General features: G+C 44.9%; 1 protein-coding gene across 3 annotated transcripts; it reads left to right on the forward strand.

Moving 5' to 3' along the window:
* The first annotated feature begins 164 nt into the window (after window positions 1-164).
* On the forward strand, window positions 165-19,255 carry fbxo45 (F-box protein 45). 3 transcript variants are annotated; one of them, XR_011344029.1, is made up of 3 exons: window positions 165-756; window positions 16,303-18,844; window positions 18,875-19,255. XR_011344029.1 is itself a non-coding variant. In XM_069896452.1 (3 exons), the coding sequence occupies exons 1-2, from the start codon at window positions 181-183 to the stop codon at window positions 12,575-12,577; spliced, it is 645 nt and encodes a 214-aa protein (XP_069752553.1). In that variant the 5' UTR covers window positions 165-180; the 3' UTR covers window positions 12,578-12,600; window positions 16,303-16,384. The 3 variants fall into 3 exon arrangements, 2 of the variants coding, with proteins under 2 accessions (XP_069752553.1, XP_069752552.1); XM_069896452.1 differs by lacking the exon at window positions 18,875-19,255 and adding an exon at window positions 12,509-12,600 and having other exon boundaries at window positions 16,303-16,384; XM_069896451.1 differs by having other exon boundaries at window positions 16,303-19,255.
* The last annotated feature ends 3,902 nt before the right edge of the window (window positions 19,256-23,157 follow it).

Genomic DNA, 23,157 nt, shown 5'->3' on the forward strand with positions numbered 1-23,157 from the left:
CTAGACAGGCAGGATGCCTCAAGCCACATATATCGCAGGTGACCCGCAGTGGGGCAACCGGCGTTCTTCACGCGTGACCGCCGACCTTTGCCCTCCGTCGCGCGCACTGAGCACCTCACGACGACCCGACGCGAGACGCCGGGTCACGTACGGCGTGATGCCGCGCAGCGTCCAGGCAAGATGGCGGCGGGGAAGCTCCCTGTCCGGGTGTTGGAGTTACTGCTCTCCTACCTGGAGCTTCCCGACCTCCTGAACTGCGGCCTGGTGTGCCGTCACTGGCACCGCTGCCTGGAGGCGGACGAGAACAGCGAGATCTGGCGGAGCGTGTGCTGCCGCATGCTGAGCGAGGAGGCGCTCAGCTCCGACATCCTGTGCAACGTAGGGAGCTACAAGGCCAAAGCCCGGGCCTTGCGCCATGCCTGGAGCGCCGCCGACTGCTCCCGCAACGTCTACATCAAACGCAACGGCTTCACGCTGCACCGCAACCCCATCGCGCAGAGCACGGACGGCGCCCGTGCCCACATCGGCTTCAGCGAAGGCCGCCACGTCTGGGAGATCTGGTGGGAGGGCCCGCTGGGCACCGTGGCTGTCATTGGCGTGGCCACTAAGCGTGCCCCGCTCCAGTGCCAAGGCTATGTGGCTCTCTTGGGCGGCGATGACCAGAGCTGGGGCTGGAACCTGGTGGATAACAACCTTCTGCACGGCGGCGAGTCGGCCGGCAGCTTCCCGCAGTGCAACAACGCGCCCAAATACCAGGTATTGGGGCAGTGGGAGAGCCCGGGGCGGAGGGAGAGATGGAGAATGGGCAATGGACAAAGCCGGAGGAAATAGAGGGCATGAAGGCTCAAAAATAGAATTACTGCTCGAGAACTGGGAAGTGAACTAAGATTTTTAAGATGTCATTTGGGTAAAATCCATTTTCCTTTGGGCTTGTATAGCTTGTTAGTTTCTTTTTTTACTTGTTAACCTGCCAGATTTTGGTGACATAATTTTTCTGATAGGAATTTGTTTTCCTCTGTTAATTGGGACCTAATTTGAAACTGAGTTGTTGTGGCTGAAGTGCCTGCTCTGCATCCATCAATGTATTTGTCATCAAGCTGACTCTTGAATGAATGACTGAGGAGCCAGCCACCTTGTGCAGTTCCTTCTCTCGATCTGTATTTTGCTCTCTTCCTGTTATGGAAAGATTGCGGATGATTTGTGAAATATCCTCTGTTTGATTAAAGTTTGCAATTTTCACTGTGCTGCTGCTCATTGGTATTTTCAATTGAGAAGCGGTAGGTTGGGATCTAACCAGGTTGCCTTCTCCCATCATACCACAGACAAATGAATTTGTGACTTGGCCAGTGTCTGCCAATGTGCTTATCTTTCTGCTCTCTGGTGATAGCTGTTTGAAGGAGAAATCCTATGAACAGGTCTCCTTGCTGCTTTCCCCAAGCCTTGCAAATTCACTCTGTCTTAATCTCAATTTTTACAATTGTGTATGGATGTTGACAAATGTTTGAGGCCCATGAGGGCCACTGTTGTAAACTTTAATTTCATCTATTTTTGAGTCAGTTTTGTAATGTTTTAACACCTAAACAGGGTTGAATGGTCACTTGGGATACCATGCTAGTTACAGAGATTATGCTGCCTGTTAAATATCTACATGCCTTTTAGTCTGTGAAAGAATAACTGCAATAAAACAAAACAAAACAACTAGCCACAAATATTAAACAGAAATCACTGTAGTAGTGTTTGGAAGAGTATCAGGTTCAGTGGTTCACAACAGGTCTTTTCACACCACAGTGAAAAATGAAGACTCTCAGGAAATTTTCCCGAGAACCCTCCCATGAACCTGTGGTGTGAACAGGTTGGCCCAGGAATTTTAAACAGGCTTGTGGCCCTACTTTGTAGGTAAGTCTGGTGCCCTGGGAAATTTTCCCGGACCACCCACTCCCTGTGGTGTGAAAAGCCAAATGACCAAGCAGGGGAAGCCTCATGACATTAGCGCTTGCATGCTTCGTCATGTCGGCAATTAAAGTTAAAAGATACATAACCTCCTGACAACAGCGGGCTGTTTTGGCACATTGCTATGACAACACAATGTGGATGAATGGCCATATTGTTAATCATAATCCCTCACGCAGTTGAATTTCCCAGAGCGGTTCCAGCTATGTGAGGGATTATGGGAAACAAAGTCAGCCATTTATCCCACATTGTGTTGCCATCGCAGGGGATGGTGGGGTGGAGGGACGGAGCAAGTGGGCAGGCGAGCGAACGATGGATGGAGGGGTGAACTTACTCCTGTGAGGGCATAATGCATCATCGGTTGGGGGCGGGGCTCCTCTTAAATTTCTGGGGAGGGCAATTACCCGGGAATTTGGAGCATGGTGTGAAAGGCCCGGGAGGTCCTTAATTTCCGGGAATTTCACCAGGACAAAGTAGGGTCACCAATCACCTGCAGTGTGAAAATGGCAAGAGAGGCAAGTCTAGACAGGTGTTACAATTACACGTAACTTTTATTAACACATGGGAAACAGTAGAATGTTAAACGATACTCGATCACTATTTCACTTAAGCGACGATATAGAACTCACTTCAGACTTTGGTTGGACTCTGACAACAGTAAACCTACACTTGACCCACTCACTCACACAAAGTTCTCTGTGAGTACCGACCTATTGTGGTACAAATGGCTCAGATTCAGTGTAGTGCACACCTTACCTGTGACACTTCCAGCGATGTCCACAGTAGCGATCTGGCATGGACCACAATTCAGAGAGAGAATGTGCTGTGCATTGGTGTTATCTTCTTTGTCTTCTTCTTTGGTTTGGCTTCACGGATGAAGATTTATGGAGGGGGTAAAAGTCCACGTCAGCTGCAGGCTCAATTGTGGCTGACAAGTCCGATGCGGGACAGGCAGACACGGTTGCAGCGGTTGCAGGGGAAAATTGGTTGGTTGGGGTTGGGTGGGGTTTTTCCTCCTTTGTCTTTTGTCAGTGAGGTGGGCTCTGCGGTCTTCTTCAAAGGAGGTTGCTGCCCGCCGAACTGTGAGGCGCCAAGATGCACGGTTTGAGGCGATATCAGCCCACTGGCGGTGGTCAATGTGGCAGGCACCAAGAGATTTCTTTAGGCAGTCCTTGTACCTCTTTTTTGGTGCACCTCTGTCTCGGTGGCCAGTGGAGAGCTCGCCATATAACATGATCTTGGGAAGGCAATGGTCCTCCATTCTGGAGACGTGACCCACCCAGCGCAGCTGGATCTTCAGCAGCGTGGACTCGATGCTGTCGGCCTCTGCCATCTCGAGTACTTCGATGTTAGGGATGAAGTCGCTCCAATGAATTTTGAGGATGGAGCGGAGACAACGCTGGTGAAAGCGTTCTAGGAGCCGTAGGTGATGCCGGTAGAGGACCCATGATTCGGAGCCGAACAGGAGTGTGGGTATGACAACGGCTCTGTATACGCTTATCTTTGTGAGGTTTTTCAGTTGGTTGTTTTTCCAGACTCTTTTGTGTAGTCTTCCAAAGGCGCTATTTGCCTTGGAGAGTCTGTTGTCTATCTCGTTGTCGATCCATACAGTGCTAATCTGCGCTTCTAGCCAATAATGACCCTAGGTGATTTAAATTAGCCAAAGGTAAGGTTTGCCCTTATGGGTGGCTGGAGTCCAACTTTGATTAACAGGTGATGTGACATCTGAATAAGTTTCAGTCAGGGAGGATGCATAACCACCCTCAATACACACATTCCAGATGGGTAGGAAGACCACATCTCCTCAGTACACAACTGTCTAGTACAATCAATGGAAAAATCCAGCACCTACAAAGCTCTGGAATACATCCGAGAAAAAGTGGAAGAGACGACCCACGGGACTGTGACCAGTGAGGGTTCTCTGTGACGGGCTGCTGGCAACTTGAGGCGAGGAACCGACGGAAGCTGTGGGCTGCTGGAGACTGCTGTTGGAGGACAAATGCCGGGCTGTGGACTGCTGGAGACTGGCTCGAACTCGCCAGAAGGTACCATGTATTGGAACCGGGATGCCCGACGGTGCCAAAGGGTCCTTGACCACGTCAGAGGTTTGGATCTGCAGCTCAGGTTGCCATTGATTTGGACTAGACTCTGAGTGGCTGCGGAAGAGCTCGTGGTGAATCTACAGTCACTTAGAGACTCGGTGGAGGGGGTGCTCCCTTTTGTTTCTCTTTCTCTGACTGTAAGAAATGTAAGAGGCGCCTAGGCAATTTCTGTCGGTGGCAAATCTGTCTGCCTTGCAGCAGGTAAAATAATAGGACACTGTTTTATTACTATGACAATAAATTGAATCTTGATGTTGAAAATCCAGGACGATGTGGATAAATGTAAGGTTATCTATTTTGATTGGAATAACTGGAAGGTACAATGGTGTTAAATTGGGAAATATTGATGAAGAAACTTTGTGTCCTCGTTCAAGTTTATCATCAGCCAAATGCACGTGAACAACCCGACGAAACATCCTCGGTGCAAAACATGTAGAAACAGAATCAGAATCAAAATTGATTGTCATGAACAAGTCACGAAATTTGGGGTTTTGCAGCAGCGTCACAGGGAAAACGTTCATATAAACTACCTGACAACATTAAATTTTTAAAATAGTGCATGAAAAGTAAAGGAGTGTCTACGGTTCATTGCTTATTGAGGAATCTGATGGCAGTGGGGAAGAAGCTGTCCTTGTACTGCTGAGTGCTTGTCTTTAGGCTCCTGTACCTTTTTCCTGATGGTAGCAGGGTGAAGAGGGTGTGGTCTGGGTGGTGGGGGTCTTTGAGGATAGAGACTGCCTTTTTAAGACTGCCTTTTGTAAATTTCCTCAATGGACTGATGTCACAGGCCGAGTTAACAACCTTCTGGAGTTTTTTCTTGTCCTGAGAGTTCGTGCCTCCATCTCAGACAGTGATGCAACTAACCAGAATGCTCTCCATGGTACACCTGTAGAAGTTTTCAAGTGTCTACGGTGACGTACCAAATCTCCTTAACAAAGTATAGCATCAACATGGAGGCTCCAGGACAGATCCTCGAAGATGTTGACACCCAGAATTTGAAGTTGTTGACCCTCTCCACGACTGGGCTCCTGATGAGGACTGGGTCATATTCCCCTGACTTCCTCCTGAAGTCCACAATCATCTTGTTTTGCTGAAGTTGAGCACAAGGTTTTTGGCATGACACCACTCAATGAGCTGATCTATCTCCCCCCCCTGGTTTGCTTCTTCATTTGTGATTCTGCCCACATCTGTGGTATTGTTGGCAAATTTGTAGATCGCATGGAATTATGTCTGGCCACACAGTAATGCATGTACAATGACTAGAGCACATATCCTTGAGGTGTGTCTGTGTTGATGATCAACACAGGATTAAAAAGGGTTCAAGGAGGAAGCCTGGCAACTATCGGCCTGTAAGTTTGACGTCTGTGGTAGGTAAATTAATGGAGAAAATTCTTAGAGATAGTACTTATAAACATCTGGATAGACAGGGTCTGATCAGGAGCACTCAACATGGATTTGTGGGAGGAAGGTCATGTTTGACCAATCTGATTGAAGTTTTTGAAGAGGTGACTAGGAATGTGGATGAGGGTAGCGCAGTGGACTTCAGTAAGGCCTTCGATAAGGTACCACATGGAAGGTTAGTTAGGAAGGTGCAGTCTTTAGGTATAAATTTTGAGATAGTCAAATGGATTGAACATTGGCTGAAAGGGAGAGGCCAGAGAGTGGTAGTGGATAATTGTCTCTCAGGTTGGAGGCCGGTGACCAGTGGTGTGCCTCAAGGATCTGTATTGGGCCCATTGTTGTTCGTTATATACATTAATGATCTAGATGATGGGGTGGTGAATTGGATTAGTAAATATGCAGACGATACTAAGATAGGTGGAATAGTGGATAATGAAGAAGGTTTTCAAGTTTTGCAGAGGGATTTGGGCTGCTTAGAAAAGTGGGCTGAAAAATGGCAGATGGAATTTAATGCTGATAAGTGTGAGGTGCTTCATTTTGGTAAGAAGAATCAGAATAGGACATACGTGGTAAATGGGAGAGCATTGATGAATACAGAAGAGCAGAAAGATTTAGGAGTAATGGTACATCGTTCCCTGAAGGTAGAAACTCACGTGAATAGAGTGGTGAAGAAGGCTTTTAGTATGCTGGCCTTTATCAATTATTGCATGGAATATAGGAGTTGGGAGGTGATGTTGAGATTGTATAAGACATTGGTGCGGCCTAATTTGGAGTTCTGTGTGCAGTTCTGGTCGCCTAATTATAGGAAGGATATAAACAGAGTGGAGAGAGTGCAGAGAAGGTTTACCAGAATGTTACCTGGGTTTAAGCATCTTGAGTATAAGGAGAGATTGGACAGATTAGGTCTTTATTCTTTGGAGCGTAGAAGGTTAAGAGGGGATTTGATAGAAGTATTTAAGATTATGAAAGGGATAGACAGAGTGGATGTGGATAGACTATTTCCGTTAAGAGGAGGAAAGATTAAAACAAGAGGACATGAGTTAAGAATTAAGGGGCAGAGGTTTAGAGGTAACATGAGGGGGAACTTCTTTACTCAGAGAGTGGTAGCCGTGTGGAATGAGCTTCCGGGAGAAATAGTGGCGGCGGAGTCAATTGTATTATTTAAGAAAAGGTTGGACAGGTATATGGATGAGAAGAAGATGGAGGGTTATGGGCATTGTGCGGGAAGGTGGGACTAGAAAGGGGTGTTTGGTTCGGTGCGGACTAGAAAAGCCTAATGGCCTGTTTCCGTGCTGTAATTGTTATGTTATGTTATCAGCGAGGAGGTGACGTTTCCAATTTGTACTGACTGTGGTCTTCCGATGAGAAAGTCAAGGATCCAGTTGCGGGGGGGGGGGGGGGGGGGGCGGGGGGTGAAAAGGTCCAGAGTTTGTAGCTTCTTGACCAGCACTGAGGGAATAATGGTGTTGATGGCTGAGCTGTAGTCGATGAAGAGCAGAAGTATGTATGAGTTCCTGGTTTCGAGGTGATCCAGAGCTAAGTGGAGAGCCAGCTGTGGAGCGATTGTGACAATAGGTGAATTGTAGTGGGTCCAGACCTTTCCTTGGGTACACAACCAGACATAACACACATACAGACAAACAATACATACATAGAACAAATGTACATATATAAAAATAAATCAATATTGTTTAGTAAATATGAGAATCTTGGATGGTTAGTGTGAAGAGTTCCTTTGGTTGTTTAAAATTCTCACTGCCTGCGGGAAGAAACTGTTTCTCAGCCATGGTGCTGTCTTTGATACTCCTGTATCTCTTTCTCAGGGGGAGTAGTTTAAAGATGCTGTGTGTGGGGTGGTAGGGGTCCTCAATGATTTTAGACACCTTTTTCAGACATCTGTCCCTGTAGATCAAGGGGGTGTGGGTTGGGTGGAGGGAGACCCCAGTTATCCTCTTTGCCACTCTTATTGTTCTGTGGACTGATTGCCAATCCAATTCTCTACAGCAGCTGTACACATTGTGATGTAGCCAGCCAGGATGCTGTCAACTGAGCTGTAAAAGTTGCGACATGATGGTGGCTGGTAGCTTTACTGCTAGAGTATTCTCAGAAAGTGTAGTCGATTTGGCTTCCTGGCAAGTGAGATGTGTGTCCATTTGTTAAGTGGACTTTGAAGAACTTGGTGTTCTCTATTCTCTCCACGACCAAGCTATTAATGTGTAGTTGAGGGTGGGCATCTCCTTCATCTTGTCCACTGTGAGACTCAGGTTGTTACTCTCGCAATATATTTCAAGATTTTCCACCTCTTCTCTGTAGTGTGATTCATTATTGTTGCTGATAGGGTCAAGTACTGTTGTGTCATCTGCAAACTTGATGACTCTGTTGGAGCTGGATCTGGTTATGCAGTTGTGGGTTAGTAGTATGAACATGAGCGGGCCGAGCGCGCAGCCCTGTGGCGTGGCCGAGCGCGCAGCCCTGTGGCGTGGCCGAGCGCGCAGCCCTGTGGCGTGGCCGAGCGCGCAGCCCTGTGGCGTGGCCGAGCGCGCAGCCCTGTGGCGTGGCCGAGCGCGCAGCCCTGTGGCGTGGCCGAGCGCGCAGCCCTGTGGCGTGGCCGAGCGCGCAGCCCTGTGGCGTGGCCGAGCGCGCAGCCCTGTGGCGTGGCCGAGCGCGCAGCCCTGTGGCGTGGCCGAGCGCGCAGCCCTGTGGCGTGGCCGAGCGCGCAGCCCTGTGGCGTGGCCGAGCGCGCAGCCCTGTGGCGTGGCCGAGCGCGCAGCCCTGTGGCGTGGCCGAGCGCGCAGCCCTGTGGCGTGGCCGAGCGCGCAGCCCTGTGGCGTGGCCGAGCGCGCAGCCCTGTGGCGTGGCCGAGCGCGCAGCCCTGTGGCGTGGCCGAGCGCGCAGCCCTGTGGCGTGGCCGAGCGCGCAGCCCTGTGGCGTGGCCGAGCGCGCAGCCCTGTGGCGTGGCCGAGCGCGCAGCCCTGTGGCGTGGCCGAGCGCGCAGCCCTGTGGCGTGGCCGAGCGCGCAGCCCTGTGGCGTGGCCGAGCGCGCAGCCCTGTGGCGTGGCCGAGCGCGCAGCCCTGTGGCGTGGCCGAGCGCGCAGCCCTGTGGCGTGGCCGAGCGCGCAGCCCTGTGGCGTGGCCGAGCGCGCAGCCCTGTGGCGTGGCCGAGCGCGCAGCCCTGTGGCGTGGCCGAGCGCGCAGCCCTGTGGCGTGGCCGAGCGCGCAGCCCTGTGGCGTGGCCGAGCGCGCAGCCCTGTGGCGTGGCCGAGCGCGCAGCCCTGTGGCGTGGCCGAGCGCGCAGCCCTGTGGCGTGGCCGAGCGCGCAGCCCTGTGGCGTGGCCGAGCGCGCAGCCCTGTGGCGTGGCCGAGCGCGCAGCCCTGTGGCGTGGCCGAGCGCGCAGCCCTGTGGCGTGGCCGAGCGCGCAGCCCTGTGGCGTGGCCGAGCGCGCAGCCCTGTGGCGTGGCCGAGCGCGCAGCCCTGTGGCGTGGCCGAGCGCGCAGCCCTGTGGCGTGGCCGAGCGCGCAGCCCTGTGGCGTGGCCGAGCGCGCAGCCCTGTGGCGTGGCCGAGCGCGCAGCCCTGTGGCGTGGCCGAGCGCGCAGCCCTGTGGCGTGGCCGAGCGCGCAGCCCTGTGGCGTGGCCGAGCGCGCAGCCCTGTGGCGTGGCCGAGCGCGCAGCCCTGTGGCGTGGCCGAGCGCGCAGCCCTGTGGCGTGGCCGAGCGCGCAGCCCTGTGGCGTGGCCGAGCGCGCAGCCCTGTGGCGTGGCCGAGCGCGCAGCCCTGTGGCGTGGCCGAGCGCGCAGCCCTGTGGCGTGGCCGAGCGCGCAGCCCTGTGGCGTGGCCGAGCGCGCAGCCCTGTGGCGCTCAATGTCCTGCTACCGACGGAGACTGACCTTTTTTGCAAGCAAGTTCAAAATCCAGTTACAGAGAGGGTTGAAGAGTCCCAATGAGGACACCTTCTCCATCGGCCTCTGGGGAATGAACAACGTGATGAAATCAATGAACACCAGCCTGACGTATGAGGTGTCATTCTTCAGGTGAGTCTGAAAGGAGTCGAAGGACAAGACTGAAGCATTCCATCATCCCCACAGGTGAAACAGTTTCTTCCAAATGGAATTGAAATGAGTCGAGGGTCTTTGGGTTGTTTTGAAGCATGTCAATACCAGACGCTCAAAGCATTTCAGAATGGTGGAAGTCACTACCATGAGGCAGTAGTTATTGAGGCCTGTTATTGTCACTCTCTTTGGAACTGGAATGATGGTAGTTGTCTTGAAATCTGCGGGGGATGATGGAATGCTGCAGTGAGGTATTAAAGATGTCTGTAAAGAGCTCGATTAGTCTGTACAGTCCTTCAGTACCCAACCAGGTATGTTGTCTAGTCCCGCTGACTTGTGCGGGTTTGCCTTGGAAAGGGTTCTCCTTACTTTGGCCACGGCTTTGCAGAGGGGGCCCGTTCATCAGGGTGACACCTTTTATACCAGTTATAGAAAATAAACACAAACACACAGCAAACATTTAAGATAACAAATGGTAGGTCGCATTTAATAGCAAGAGGATTGAATAATGAATCTTAATTAAACAATTGTGGTCAATTTTGCCTTCTCATCTAACAGAGAATGTACACCGCAGAGGAGGTAAATATAATTTGCTAGAGGAACTCAGTGAGATCAGTACAGGTGCTCCCCTACTTACGATGGTCTGACTTACGATTTTTTAAAGTTATGATGATTCAAATCCGTACTTTCCATTTTGAATTCTGATCTGTTCCTGAGCTTGCGATGTGCGGTACAATACTTTCTCATGATGCTGGGCATTGATATCTTCACGCGAGAGTATTGTACATCATTCTCTCTTGCAATGTTGAGTCAACCACATTTGCAGTCTCTAGTGATCACGCGAATGAGTGCCCTGTAAAAACCCATCAAAAATGGTAGGTGCAGTATTTTTTGACTTGTGATATTTTTCTAATGATGGGTTTGCCGGAACACAACCCCATCGTAAGTTGAGGAGCATCTGTAATATCAGTGGTGACATTTCTGGTTGGAACCGAGCTAGAGATCACTGGATGCTGGGATGGTATGGCTGTTAAGTGTGGGACATGTCATCTAGGTTTGTTTTCACTAGAATTTGAGAGAAAGGTGATTTAATGAAAACTTTCCAAATTCTGCTGCTGGTTTGGTGTTGCTTAGACTTGGGGAGAATGTTCTTCATGGAACAGGGATCTCTGGTAACTAGGCAAGATTTAAGTGAGAAATTTCTTTTCTGGATGTTGAACTTGTGTTGAACTTGTGGAATTGGTAACTGCAAAAGGATGCACTGGGCAAGTTGCTGCATGTTTTGAGGGGATGGATAAAGTATTTAATGCAAAACGTAGCAAAGGGTAAAAATGGAATGGGATTATGGTACTGTATTAATATACATCATACATCAGCCATAAGTGGATGAAGTGGAGTAGGTGGCTCAAAGGACCAAGTGTCCTAGTTTTGTTTATATATTCATTGTTTCAGTGTACCTGGTGAGTAAACTCTGGCTCATCTCAGAAATCTATAAAAATTCTTCTTATCTTAAATATGAATAACCTATGTACCCGATGAGTAAACTCTGTTTACCAGTGTACCTGGTGAATAAACTCTGGCTCATCTCAGAAATCTATAAAAATTCTTCTTATCTTAAATATGAATAACCTATGCCACATCCCAAGACTTTGCTTCTTCTTGTTGCTCTTCAGCTCAAGGATGCAGCATTTTTCTACTCCAGTGGGCATAGGTCAACACACCAAGTCCCTCATCACTGAAGACCCCTCAAACTTAAGGGATGAACTAGATCTGCATCAAAAGTAAGAAAATGCAGGTACTGGAAATCTGAAATTAGGATGGAAGATGCTCAACCAAGTCGGGCAACATCTCTGTAAAAATAAGTTTTCAACAGTCTTCACTGTCCACAGATGTTGCCTGCCACACTGAGAACATTAATAGTGAATTTACTTGAACAAAATATTAGCTGCCGTTCCTCCAATTCTTGATGGGGATCTCTGCAACCAAATGGCAATAACATTGTCTTTCCAGCTTCCGTTAATCCCTCTCGTTCCTCCAAGGGTCTCTCTTTTCCTATTCCTACATCTTCTTTCCTCCACCTTCCACCCCCTTCTCTTTCCCCCCATCGCTTCTGAGCTTTTTTTCCTCCTATCTTCCCATCTATATCCACCTGACCTCTTGCCTGTTAATCTATGCTCCTCCTCCTCTTCCCCCCTCCCCCACCTTTTATTAAGATGTCTGTCTGCTTGCTCATGCTTGTGAACAAAGGGCTTAGGCCTGAAACATTGGTTACCCTTGACTTCCTGTAGATGGTCCGTGACATGCTGTGTTCCTCTACACTTCTGTGTATTCCACTACAATCCTAGCGTCTGAAGACTTTCCTGTTTAACTCCAAGGTAAGTATATCCCCCTCTAATCAAATAGCACTCCAGACAGTTTTTCATCAAAGCATAATTCCATACCTTTTGTGAAGGTATTTTCATTTGTAATTGCTTGCTGCATCAGCTTTGTTTTACTTTGGGCTGTAAAATCCACAAATGGATTTATTTAGATTTCAGATTTATCGGCAAACGTAGATAGCATTGGAATGGTGCCTGGCCGTACAGACATAGATGGATAATGAGTAGAGCAGTATGCTAAGCATACATCCTTGGGGTGCGCCTGTGTTAATAATCAGTGAGGAGGAGATGCTGCTTCCAATTCGTACTGACTGTGGTCTTCAAATGAGAAAGTCAAGGATCCAGTTGCAGAGAGGGGGTACAGAGGCCCAGTGTTTGTAGCTTCTTGACTAGCACTGATGGAATAATGGTATTGAAGGCTGAGCTGTAGTTGATGAAGCGCAGCTGTTTTCGAGGTGTTCCAGAGCTGAGTGAAGAGCCAGCAATATTGCATCTGCTGTGGAGCGATTGTGACGATAGGCAAATTGCAGTGGGTCCAGATCTTTGCTTAGTTATATGTTAATTCTGGCCATGATCAGCCTCTCAGAGCATTTCATCACAGAAGAATTGATGGTTGATGTTCTTTTGAAGCTGGTGGGAACCTCTGACTGCAGCAATGAGGATGGAAAAAGTCCACGAACACTCTGGCTCGTTGGCTGACGCAGAATTTCGGTACCTGCCAGGTATGCCATCAGGATCTGACGCCTTGTGAGGGTTCACCCTCTTGAATGATGTTCTAATGTCGTCCACAGGGTCCTCAGCTTTTGTAGGGATTCTAATAGGCACTGTTTGGTGGTTTTTCTCAAAGCAGGCATAGAAGGAGTTCAGCTCATTGGGTAATGAAGCATCGCAGCTCCTGCATTTTCTGACATAGCTGGTGGGTATCTATCTCATTGTACATGACATACAAACCTGAGATTCCTTTTCCTTGTGGATGCGGCAGAATTGTCACTAATTGGTAGTGAGAGAAATGAACTCTAAACAGCATAAAACATGTAAACAGATAATGAATGTAAACAAACTGCAATAGAGAGAGAAAAAAATAATAAGGTGCACAAGTAAGAGTCCTTAAATGAATCTCTGATTGAGTTTGTCATTGAGGAGTCTGATGGTGGAGGGGTAGGAGCTGTTCCTGAACCTGCTGGTGTGAGTCTTGAGGCACCTAGACCTCTTTCCAGATGGCAGCAGCAAGAACAGTGTGTGCTGGGTGATGAGGGTCTTTGATGATTGCTGCCATCCGATGGCAGTGTTCCCTGTAGATGTACTCAGTAGTGGAGAGGGTTTTGCCTGTGATGTCCTGGGATGTGTCCGCTACCTTTTAGAGGGCTTTACACTCAAATATTGGTGCTTCCATTCCAGACAGTGATGCAGCCAGGCAATAACTTTTCCACCACAGCGCTGTAGAAATTTGCCAGGGTTTCTGCTATCATACCAAATCTTTGCAAACTCCTGAGGAAGTAGAGGCTCTGACGTGCTTTCTTCACGATGCCAGTGGTGTGTGGGGTTCAGGAAAAATCCTCCAAGATAGTGACTCGCAAAAACTTAAATTTGATCACCCTCTCCACCTCTGATTTTCCCCCCCAATGATCATTGGATATATACTTCCTGAAGTCAACAACCAGCTCCTTAGTTTTGGTGACATTGAGTGAAGGTTGATGTTGGTTTACCATTCAGCCAAGATTTCAATCTCCATCCTGTACGCTGTCTCATCCCCTTCCTTTATACAATCCACTACCATGGTATCGTCGGCAAATTTGTAGATGGTTTTATTGTCATACCGAGCCACACGGTCTTGGGCGTAAAGTGAGTAGAGCAGAGGGCTAAGAACACAGCCCTGTGATGCTCCAGTACTGATGGAGATTGTGGAGAAGTTCTTACCAATCTTCACTGATTGTGGTCTGGAGGTGAAGAAATCCATTATCCAATTACACAGTTGGGTGTTAACTCCCAGGTCTTGGAGTTTGCTGATCAGTTTTGAGTTCATCTAGTCGATGAAGAGCATCCAGATATATTAATCTTTGCTCTCCAGGTGTTCGAGAGCTTTGTGTAGAGCCAGTGAGATGGCATCTGCAGATGGCATCTGCTGCAGACCTGTTACCACGATAGGCAAACTGGAATGTATCCATGTCACTGATCAGACAGGATCTGATATGTCTGAATTAAAAGCTGCAAATGGATATATTTACCAGTCTGCTAACTTTCAAAAGAGCATGCCTTTTTAATCCCATATTTTGCTCCATCCATTGCCAGTACATCCGTTCACAGCTTGACCATATCCTCGTTAATTGGTTTATCTCTGAACTTATACCACTCAAAAACACGGGTGCAAGGGGAATATATGTTTAGGTACAGGTACTTCACTTGTTTCTTTTATTCCCTGTCATCACTTTTCTGCCATAGCCTCCATTCATTTATACAGTTGAAGAACTTCTGACAAAATTTATAATATCTTGGCAGAAATGCAAATAAAATTGTCCTTAATTAGAACTGTACACATTTAGCAGTTAAATGGAGAGATGTCATTGAGAACCGAGTGGTCATGTCTGTGCACAAAAGTGGATTTGATGAAAATTACTGTTCATAACAATAGTTTGATTTTAGTATATAAAGAATTGCTGAATGACTCAACAGGACAGATGGTAGAAACGGTCAGTCAATGTTTTGAGTCAAAACCCTTTGTCGAGTATAAGATAGAATAAGGGGAAAGAAGCTGAGGCGGGGCCCTGAAGTGATAGCATAGACAGATTCAGGGGGCTACATGCTTTTTGCGCATACCTTGATGAAGGGCTCACGCCTGAAACGTTGGTTACCTTTTACAACCGTGACTCACTGAGTTTCTCCAGCACTTTTGTGCATTGCACTACAATTACAATGTCTGCAGACTTTCCTGTCAACTGGGAGGTGGAGAGACAGGTAGAGGAAGTTCCTCCAGTAATTCTTTGTTTTTGCTCTCTTTGGGTTTTAGTTGGGAGGGCCTAGCTCATTGATGCAGTCCTATTACAAATATCCTGAGTGGAAGGCAGTTTCTAGTCGAAGGTTTTACAGCTGTTTGGTCTTCATTACTGCTGACACATTTTCTTTTTTTTTTGAAAACTTTATTTAAAAGAATTTAGACAACTTACAATCAAACATAACAGAAAAAGAACAATTTTTTTGTGTATATATATTTAAACCCTAACCACCCTCCCACCCCTTCAGCCAGCCCCCTTAAGGGGAGCCAAATATAAAGATAATACAGTAGTTATAAAGAATATTTCAAAGTATTTCTAAATTCATATACTCCAAATAAGACCACATTTTAACAAAAAATGAATAATTATTGTGCAAATTACATGTAATTGTTTCTCAACTCATTATGCCAGCGTGTAATATTAACCTCCACATTATCCTTCCAAGTACCAGCTACACATTTTCATGCTATAGGTAACACTAGACGTACAAATGCAATTTGAAATTTATCCAACCTAGTCCTTTTAAAGAAACCATGTATCCCAACAAAAAGATTGATGGGTCTAATGGTAATTTAATCAGCTGACACATGTTCTACAAGATTCTGTAAATCTATTCAAAGAGATAGTTTTTGTAAAATTGCCAAAGAAGGAAAGAAAAATAATGTTTGCTTTTTAGTGCAGACTTTTGAATTTTACTGCCTGCTTCTAAGCTTTAATTAGCTGGCTTGCAAGAGACTGCAGATGCTGGAAAACTGGAGCAACATGAAACACAGGTCAAGCAGCATCTGTGGAAGGCAATAGACACTCATTGTTTCATGCTGAAACCTGTCATTGGGACAGTGAAGAAAGAGGGCAGAAACCTGAATAAAAGTTCTAATGGCTACCCTTTTGTGGAAGTAAATTCTCCTGCAGAATATGCACTCATATTCTAGTATCTGGACCCAACAATAGAGATGGAAGTACAATCCAAGCAAACCAGATTTCTATTAATTCATTGACCATGTTGATATAGAATACTGGGGACTGCTTTCAATAATAGAATCTTATAGAAGTAATGAAGTAGCTGTAGAATGGATTTACCAGGTTTATGACACAACTTAAAATGTTATAAGTGGCAAGTGGCAGAGAAGTTTGAACAGACTCTTTTGTCCATGACTTGTGATGTTCTTGCAGTGAATCAATGTGGAGGGATCAGATATCTGAGGCCACAAATAAATCTAGCAGGGGATGTTGGAGGTACTTTAGAGAGTGCATCAAAGTGAGTCATGTAGCAAGTTAGGTTAGTATTTGACGAAGTTTAATCGTGCTGGGTCATTGACTCTTTTACTGGTATGTACATGTCATGGTACATCGAAGACTCTCAGGTGAAATCTCAATTAGAAATGAATTTTAAATAAGTTCTGTCAAGATTCTGATCATTTTTTTCTTTTGCAGATTGGGGAAAGAATACGTGTAATTCTTGACATGGAAGACAAGACTTTGGCATTTGAGCGAGGCTATGAGTTCCTTGGTGTAGCTTTCCGAGGCTTACCAAAATCATGCCTTTATCCAGCAGTGTCGGCGGTTTATGGAAATACTGAAGTGACTATGGTATATCTGGGCAAACCACTTGATGGTTGACAGGCAAACACAGGAGTCTATTTCTTGGAAACCAAAGGAAACTGCATAAGTGGCCACGGACAGCCTTTTCAGTTCCAGGCAGTCAAAGGAATAATGTGCAGTAGTCCAAGGAGATGCTCGCCAGGAGATGCCATGTGGCTAGATCATCATTGTATATATGTCTTAATAATCTGCATAGTGACTTGTCTGTGTTTAACCGTAATATGCTGTGTACACTTTACTGCCAGGATGGGTGGGAAATTCGGCCATAATTCAGTCATTCTGACAGTTGAATTTTAAACCCAAAACTTGCGTAGTTGAATTACCTGTTATCAAATAATGCAAAGCTCAGGATTTGAAGTTGTTTATTATCACATGACCAGGTACTTATTTAAGGAAGAGTGGGGTTGGGCATAATTGTGAGTAGATTGTGGGGTGACGAAGTAGGAGTGGCAGTCTCTTGAGCTGCACAGTGACTGTTGCCTGAGCGATAGGTGGGATTGGAAAATCAATGTTTACGTAAACCAAACATGACACTTCAACTCATTGCATACCTGGTCCTATAGCACTTTTAGTTGACTAGATTTAAAACTTCCATGGAACTTCTTTCCCATCTCCACTTAAATTCAATCCACCAATTGTTCATTTTCTATTTATGGCCGTTTCAAGTTTATATAGTTGGGCCTGAAGTACATTGACTTTCTGGTCCAGAGCAACTCTGGCGGCTCTGCCTTGTTTGAAATTGCGTACAAGGTGAGAGATTTTAAAATCAGTGTGACAATAATCTTGCTCGGTATATAAAAAGGTTGCAAATCCATTTCACCAGTTGTTTTGAACTTGAGATTTATTCCCTATGGGTGTTGTACATGTTTGGTAACAATATCAGCATTTAATTTTTAAAAGTAAAATTAATTCTCAAGCTAAGTAATGAACACCATTTCAAATTTCTAGTGCAACCAACATCACATACAAAAGAATCTCAGGGTTGTATGTGATGTCATGTATATACCCTGACAATAAATCTGAAATCTTCAACACCCATAACTTTCAGCAAATCCCTGATGTTGTAAGCACAAGATACCTGATTATTTGTGCAATCTGTTCATGTTTGAGCATCTCACAACTTGAGCTTGATAATTAATGAACAGAGTTAGAGTTTTAATACACTGTGAAGTTTTGTTTTCAGTTGCCCTGCTCTTTGTTTGACCATTCTGGGAAATGGCACTAGGTGCCTTTTAATACAAGAGACCTTTCCCTGGAAAAGCTTTCCAGCAATTCCCCAGAGACAGAAAATAAAAACTGCCCTGGCTAGGTGCAAAATGTATTCATGTCTGTTATGTTTTCCATTAATTCCTGAAATTCAAAGGCATACCACCTGTGCCAGAGGGGTTCATTTAGTTATTTGCTTGTCTTTATTAGTGAACCTCAGGAGATGAGAAGAAACAAAATATCTGTGGCCTAGATCTCTGATTATATTGAGCGGGCTTGCATTTTCATCTGCATTTCCAAGAAACAATGGGTGGGTATTTATTAAAGAAAAACGCTAGGTGAATGTGAAGCCATGGGGTTTACTGCACATATCTGTCTGGTACAAGGCAAGCCATGATGAAATATACTGCTGCTATAGCATTTTACTCCAGTTCATTTGTTTGTGTGTGTGTATGACTAAAGTTTAACATAGAGTTGAACTTCTCTATTTGCAACCTTTTAGTTGTACAAGTTATCAATTTAATTTCTGTGAAACGTTTTAAATGACCTGAATTGTGGTTATGAATGGTATATGACTTCCCATAAGGATGAATTGAGGAAAAGAAAAGCATGTAAACTACATTAATGCAGAGCATGTGAATGCTGAGCACAGCTGATACTGCTTTCAACTGGCACCTGTACTGAACCTTCCCCTGTGGGTTTGAAGGCACATTGAGAATTAGCAGTGTGAACCCTTCTAAGTTCATCTTTTTTCCAATTATTCTTGTGTCAAACATACTATGGAGTCCGTATCCTGGAATATTCTGTTCTAGCTACGTAAGTATTGAAACTGTTAGCACTTTGATTTATCTACTTAAATGAATTGTGTGAAGGGAAATTTGGGTAAATACAAGTTAAAAGTTTATTTTATGATTCTGTTGCTGATAAATGGCAAATCCATTTTTGTTTTACTTTGGCTAATTCAGAGCAGATGCTTTGGACATTTGTTTCTGTATTAAACCAAATTATCTTACAATTCAAGAGCTCTTGTGGTCTTTAAGCCAGTCTCCCCATTGCAATGGGGAATGAAAGACGACTGAAATCTTGATCATACTGTATAATGTTATTGGAGTTTTGCCACAAGGAGGTGCTTTTAAGCAACCAATCTAGGGTGGTACAGAACACAAAGGTGTTGGAGAAACGGGTACAGAACACAAAGGTGTTGGAGAAACGGGGCAGATCACACAGCATTCATAGAAAGTGGAAGTTTTGGGCTTGAGTCCAATAAAAAGGGGGAGCAATAGATGGGAGGGGAGAAGAGGAAGAAGCTGAGAGGATAAAGGGAAGAGGGCTCTCTGATAGAGATCTATCCTCCTGAAGAAACTCAGGCCTGAAATGTCAACTGCCTTTTACTGTTGGATGCTCCATGCCCTCTTGAATTTCTCCAGCATTTTTATGTACTGCACCCGACCCCAGCATCTGCATATTTTCTTGTTTACTTCAAACTTTTTTTTTCATGGCTGGATTTTATCTGAATACATTTGTACTTTTATCTGTAAATCTGTAAATAAATCTGGACAAGTAGTTTTCAATATGGCAAGTGTCTTGCAGATGTTAACCTTTTTCCCCCCTACTGATGTCATTGTACATTAATCCAGCATTTACACTAAACTAGTACATTGCTAATTCAATGAACTGCATTTTTCTTCAGTTTCACAATTACTAATGAAAACTGAATGATGCATGGTCACTGAGCAGACCCTGAAAAATTGTTCCTACTGGTTGGCAAATGGCCATGCAGGGGATTGAGAGCCATACAGTGGCATCAGAAATAGATGTCTTACTCAAAAACCCAGAAGATTCATTACATTAGCAAATACTACATAGAAATGGAGTTACCTTTGTGATTTGATACTGCGTTGGGAAGTAGGAGAGAGTACAGCGATGGGTAATTTTCTGATTTACAGGATGCGGCATTTGTTTCCCTGATATCTATACAAGTACAGTACCTTCGTATTCATAATGTACAGTGTATTAATAAGATGGAAGCTATGGTCCATGGAAGCACAGTTAGAGCAAATAATTACAATGGGACATGCCTTCAATTTAACCTGTAACAGTTTGTCTAAGTATGATATCTACATTTGGATTCAGGAAAGTCAACCTACTGTATTTATAAATTATATTAATCTTGGTTGGAATTAGAGGAATGGGTTAAAGATTGTGGGGTCCAAATGAACATCACCAAAAATGATTGCACTAGTAGACAAAATATTCAAAAAGAAATTGAGAGATTGATACTTGAAACTTCGAATGAGAGGGTGTAATATTTAGAAAGAAGGCTATTCAGTGGTGAAATCAGGAGAAAATTTTCCTAAGGTTACAGTTGTGTTTTCCCCCCAAATAGCTGGGGAGGCAGAATGAATTTAAATCTGAAGGCAATGGTTGACAAGCATATGGAGCATTGGAATTGAGGCGTATATCTACAGTTACCTCACTGATGAGGCAGGCACTAGGAAGCAAATGCTTCATTCTGCTTCAGTCTTTGGGGCTCATTTTCCATATGACTGGTGCTTGGATTTTGGATGCATTTGAAATGCCCAGAATCACACTTCAGTTGTTTCCTCTGTCAATCCATGTGGAAATCCTCAGGTTAGTGCTGAATTTTCCAACAGTCAACAGTACCATTTCCTTGTTATAGAGAGCTTTATGTGCAACTTCATTGGTGGGAATAGTACAATTTTTAGGGCTGTATTTTTGTGCTATCAACACACATTAGTGAAGCACAACTTGTCCTTCTGCCTTTTTAAATCAAATCCAATGGTGAAAGGTCTCTCACATAATCATATATACCGGAGAAGCTCAGCAGGTCGGTACTGTGTTTGGTGTCCACCCCTCTAACACAAGGACTCTATTTCTCCAAGCATCAGAGAGAATTGGAGAAGCAAATCTATAGAGAGATAGTAGACCGATGTATGAAATAGAAAGTAGTGATAGGTGATTTTTTAAAAAACTTTTCATATATTGACTGGGACTCCCATACTGTAAAAGGGCTGGATGGCATGGAGTTTGTCAAATGTATTCAGGAAAATTTTCTAAATCAATGTATATATAGAGGTGCCAACAAGAGGATGCAATAATTAGATTCAAATTTACTGTCAGTACATGCATGACATCAATTACATCTTTGAGATTCCTTTTTCCTGCTGGTGTGGCAGAATTACCACTAATTACTGCAATACAGGGAGAGCAAAGAAAATCAATAAAGTGCACAAATAAGAGTTCTTAAACGAGTCCTTGATTGAGTTTGTTGTTGAGGAGTCTGATGGTGGAGGGGGAGCAGCTATATCTGAACCCGGTAGTGCGAGTCTTGTGGCACCAATACCTCTTTCCTGATGGCAGCAGTGAGAACAGAGCATGTGCTGGATGGTATGAGTCTATGATGATTGCTGCTGCCCTCTGCTGGCAGCATTCCCTGTAGATGAACTCATTCGTGGGGAGAGTTTTGCCTCTGATGTCCTGGATTCAGGCTTTACGCTCAGGGGTATTGGTGTTCGCATACCAGACCGAGATGTAGCTGGTCAGCTCTTTCCACCACACATCTGTAGAAATTTGCCAGCGTTTCTGATGTCATACCAAACGTCCTCAAACTCCTGAGGAAGTAGAGGTGCCGTCATGCTTTCCTCACGAGGCCATTAGTGTGTTGCATCCAGGAAAGATCTTCTGAGATAGTGACTGACTCAAAGAACCTATATGTGGAGGAGTCACGTGATGGAGTAGTGGCCGGTCAGGGAATTCCAGCCCTCTCCCTAAAAGTTTTTAAAAAAAAACACACAAAGCACAAAGTTACAAGATTAAAATTTATAATAAAGTAAAAATAAAGGTGAGAAGAAAATGGCAGCGAAGAGAGAAAAGTCGAAAACAACGGGAAGAAAAGAGCAAGAAAGAATGTCAGAAGAAGAAGGTGAAGGCCTTACCTGTCTGAAGAGGCCCGCCGCGGAGAGAGAAGCCTGCTCCCGCAGGTCAGTGGAAGTCGCAGGCTCGGGACTACAAAAATGGCTCACAGAGCCGAGTAAAAGTGCGCAAGCGCGCATGCGCATGAAAAAAAACACTGACGGGAGGGGGGAACAGCTGCGGAGTCGAGAGAGACACCTGCAGCACAGCAGCAGGTGCAGAACACAGACAATAACGACAACAAGAAAGAAGAGGGTAAAAAGAAAACAAGGAAACAACAGATGGTCAATCCAGAGGAAGAAGAAGAACAGAAAGAAGTGGAAGAAGAAGAGAAAGGCAAGACAATGGATGTATCTTTTTTTTAAGAATATATGGAATCAGTGAAAGAATGGCAATTACAAGAATTTAATGGGATAAAAAGAAGAATTAAGAATGCAGAAGAAAAAATGAACAAAATGGAAATGACCATGTCAGAGATAGGAAAAAGAGTGGAAAATATGGAAGAACGAGAAATAATTGTAGAAATGGAAGTAGAGGACTTAAAAGAGAAATTAGAAGAATCTAATAAAAAAGTTAAAGAGGCACATGAGCTGTTAGCTCAGAAGATAGATATAATAGAAAACTATAATAGAAGAAATAATATAAAGATAGTGGGCCTTAAGGAAGATGAAGAAGGCAAGAATATGAGAGAATTTATAAAAGATTGGATCCCCAGGGTCCTAGGAAGACCAGAATTACAGGAAGAAATGGAAATAGAGAGGGCACATAGAACATTAGCCCTGAAACCACAACCGCAGCAAAAACCATGATCCATTTTAGTAACATTCTTAAGATATACAACAAGAGAAAATATATTGGAGAAAGCAATGAAGAAAGTAAGAGAAGACAAAAAGCCACTGGAATACAAAGGTCAAAAAATTTTTTTCTATCCAGACATAAGTTTTGAACTCCTGAAGAAGAGGAAGGAGTTCAATACAGCAAAAACGATCCTATGGAAAAAAGGATATAAATTTATGCTAAAGTACCCAGCGGTACTTAAAATTGTTATTCCAGGACAACAAAACAAACTATTCTCGGATCCAGAGGAAGCAAGGAAATTTGCAGAACAACTACAAAACAAGCAGAGAGATGAAGACATGTAATGAGAGTAAAAATGACCACAATTTATATGTATGCGTGTAAAGAGGTATATGTGTGTGTATATATATATATATATATATATATATATATATAGTGTGTATACATGAATATTCCCGCATCGGACTTGTCAGCCACAAACGAGCCTGCAGCTGAAGTGGACATTTACCCCCTCCATAAATCTTCGTCCGCGAAGCCAAGCCAAAGAAGAAGATACATGAATGTATCCGTATTTAGAGGAAAAAATATACAGTATAGACAAGAATTAATAAGGGAGGGAAAGGGAATAGAGGGAATAAGGAGGGAATTAAAAGAGTGACCTTTGTTACATATAAAAATTGAAATCTTTTCTGGGGGGGGGCTGGGTGGGGAGGAGTTACGGTCACTACAAAATCTGTTGACGTTTGCGAG

Source organism: Narcine bancroftii, chromosome 9 (genome assembly GCF_036971445.1).
Source record: "Narcine bancroftii isolate sNarBan1 chromosome 9, sNarBan1.hap1, whole genome shotgun sequence".
Taxonomy (NCBI): domain Eukaryota; kingdom Metazoa; phylum Chordata; class Chondrichthyes; order Torpediniformes; family Narcinidae; genus Narcine; species Narcine bancroftii.

Bases quoted from the DNA above. Each gene is read 5' to 3' on its own strand.
- fbxo45 (XM_069896451.1), top strand. From the start codon at position 181: ATGGCGGCGGGGAAGCTCCCTGTCCGGGTGTTGGAGTTACTGCTCTCC. The intron at 757-16,302 runs GTATTGGGGCAG...TTTCTTTTGCAG, and splicing joins ACAACGCGCCCAAATACCAG to ATTGGGGAAAGAATACGTGT.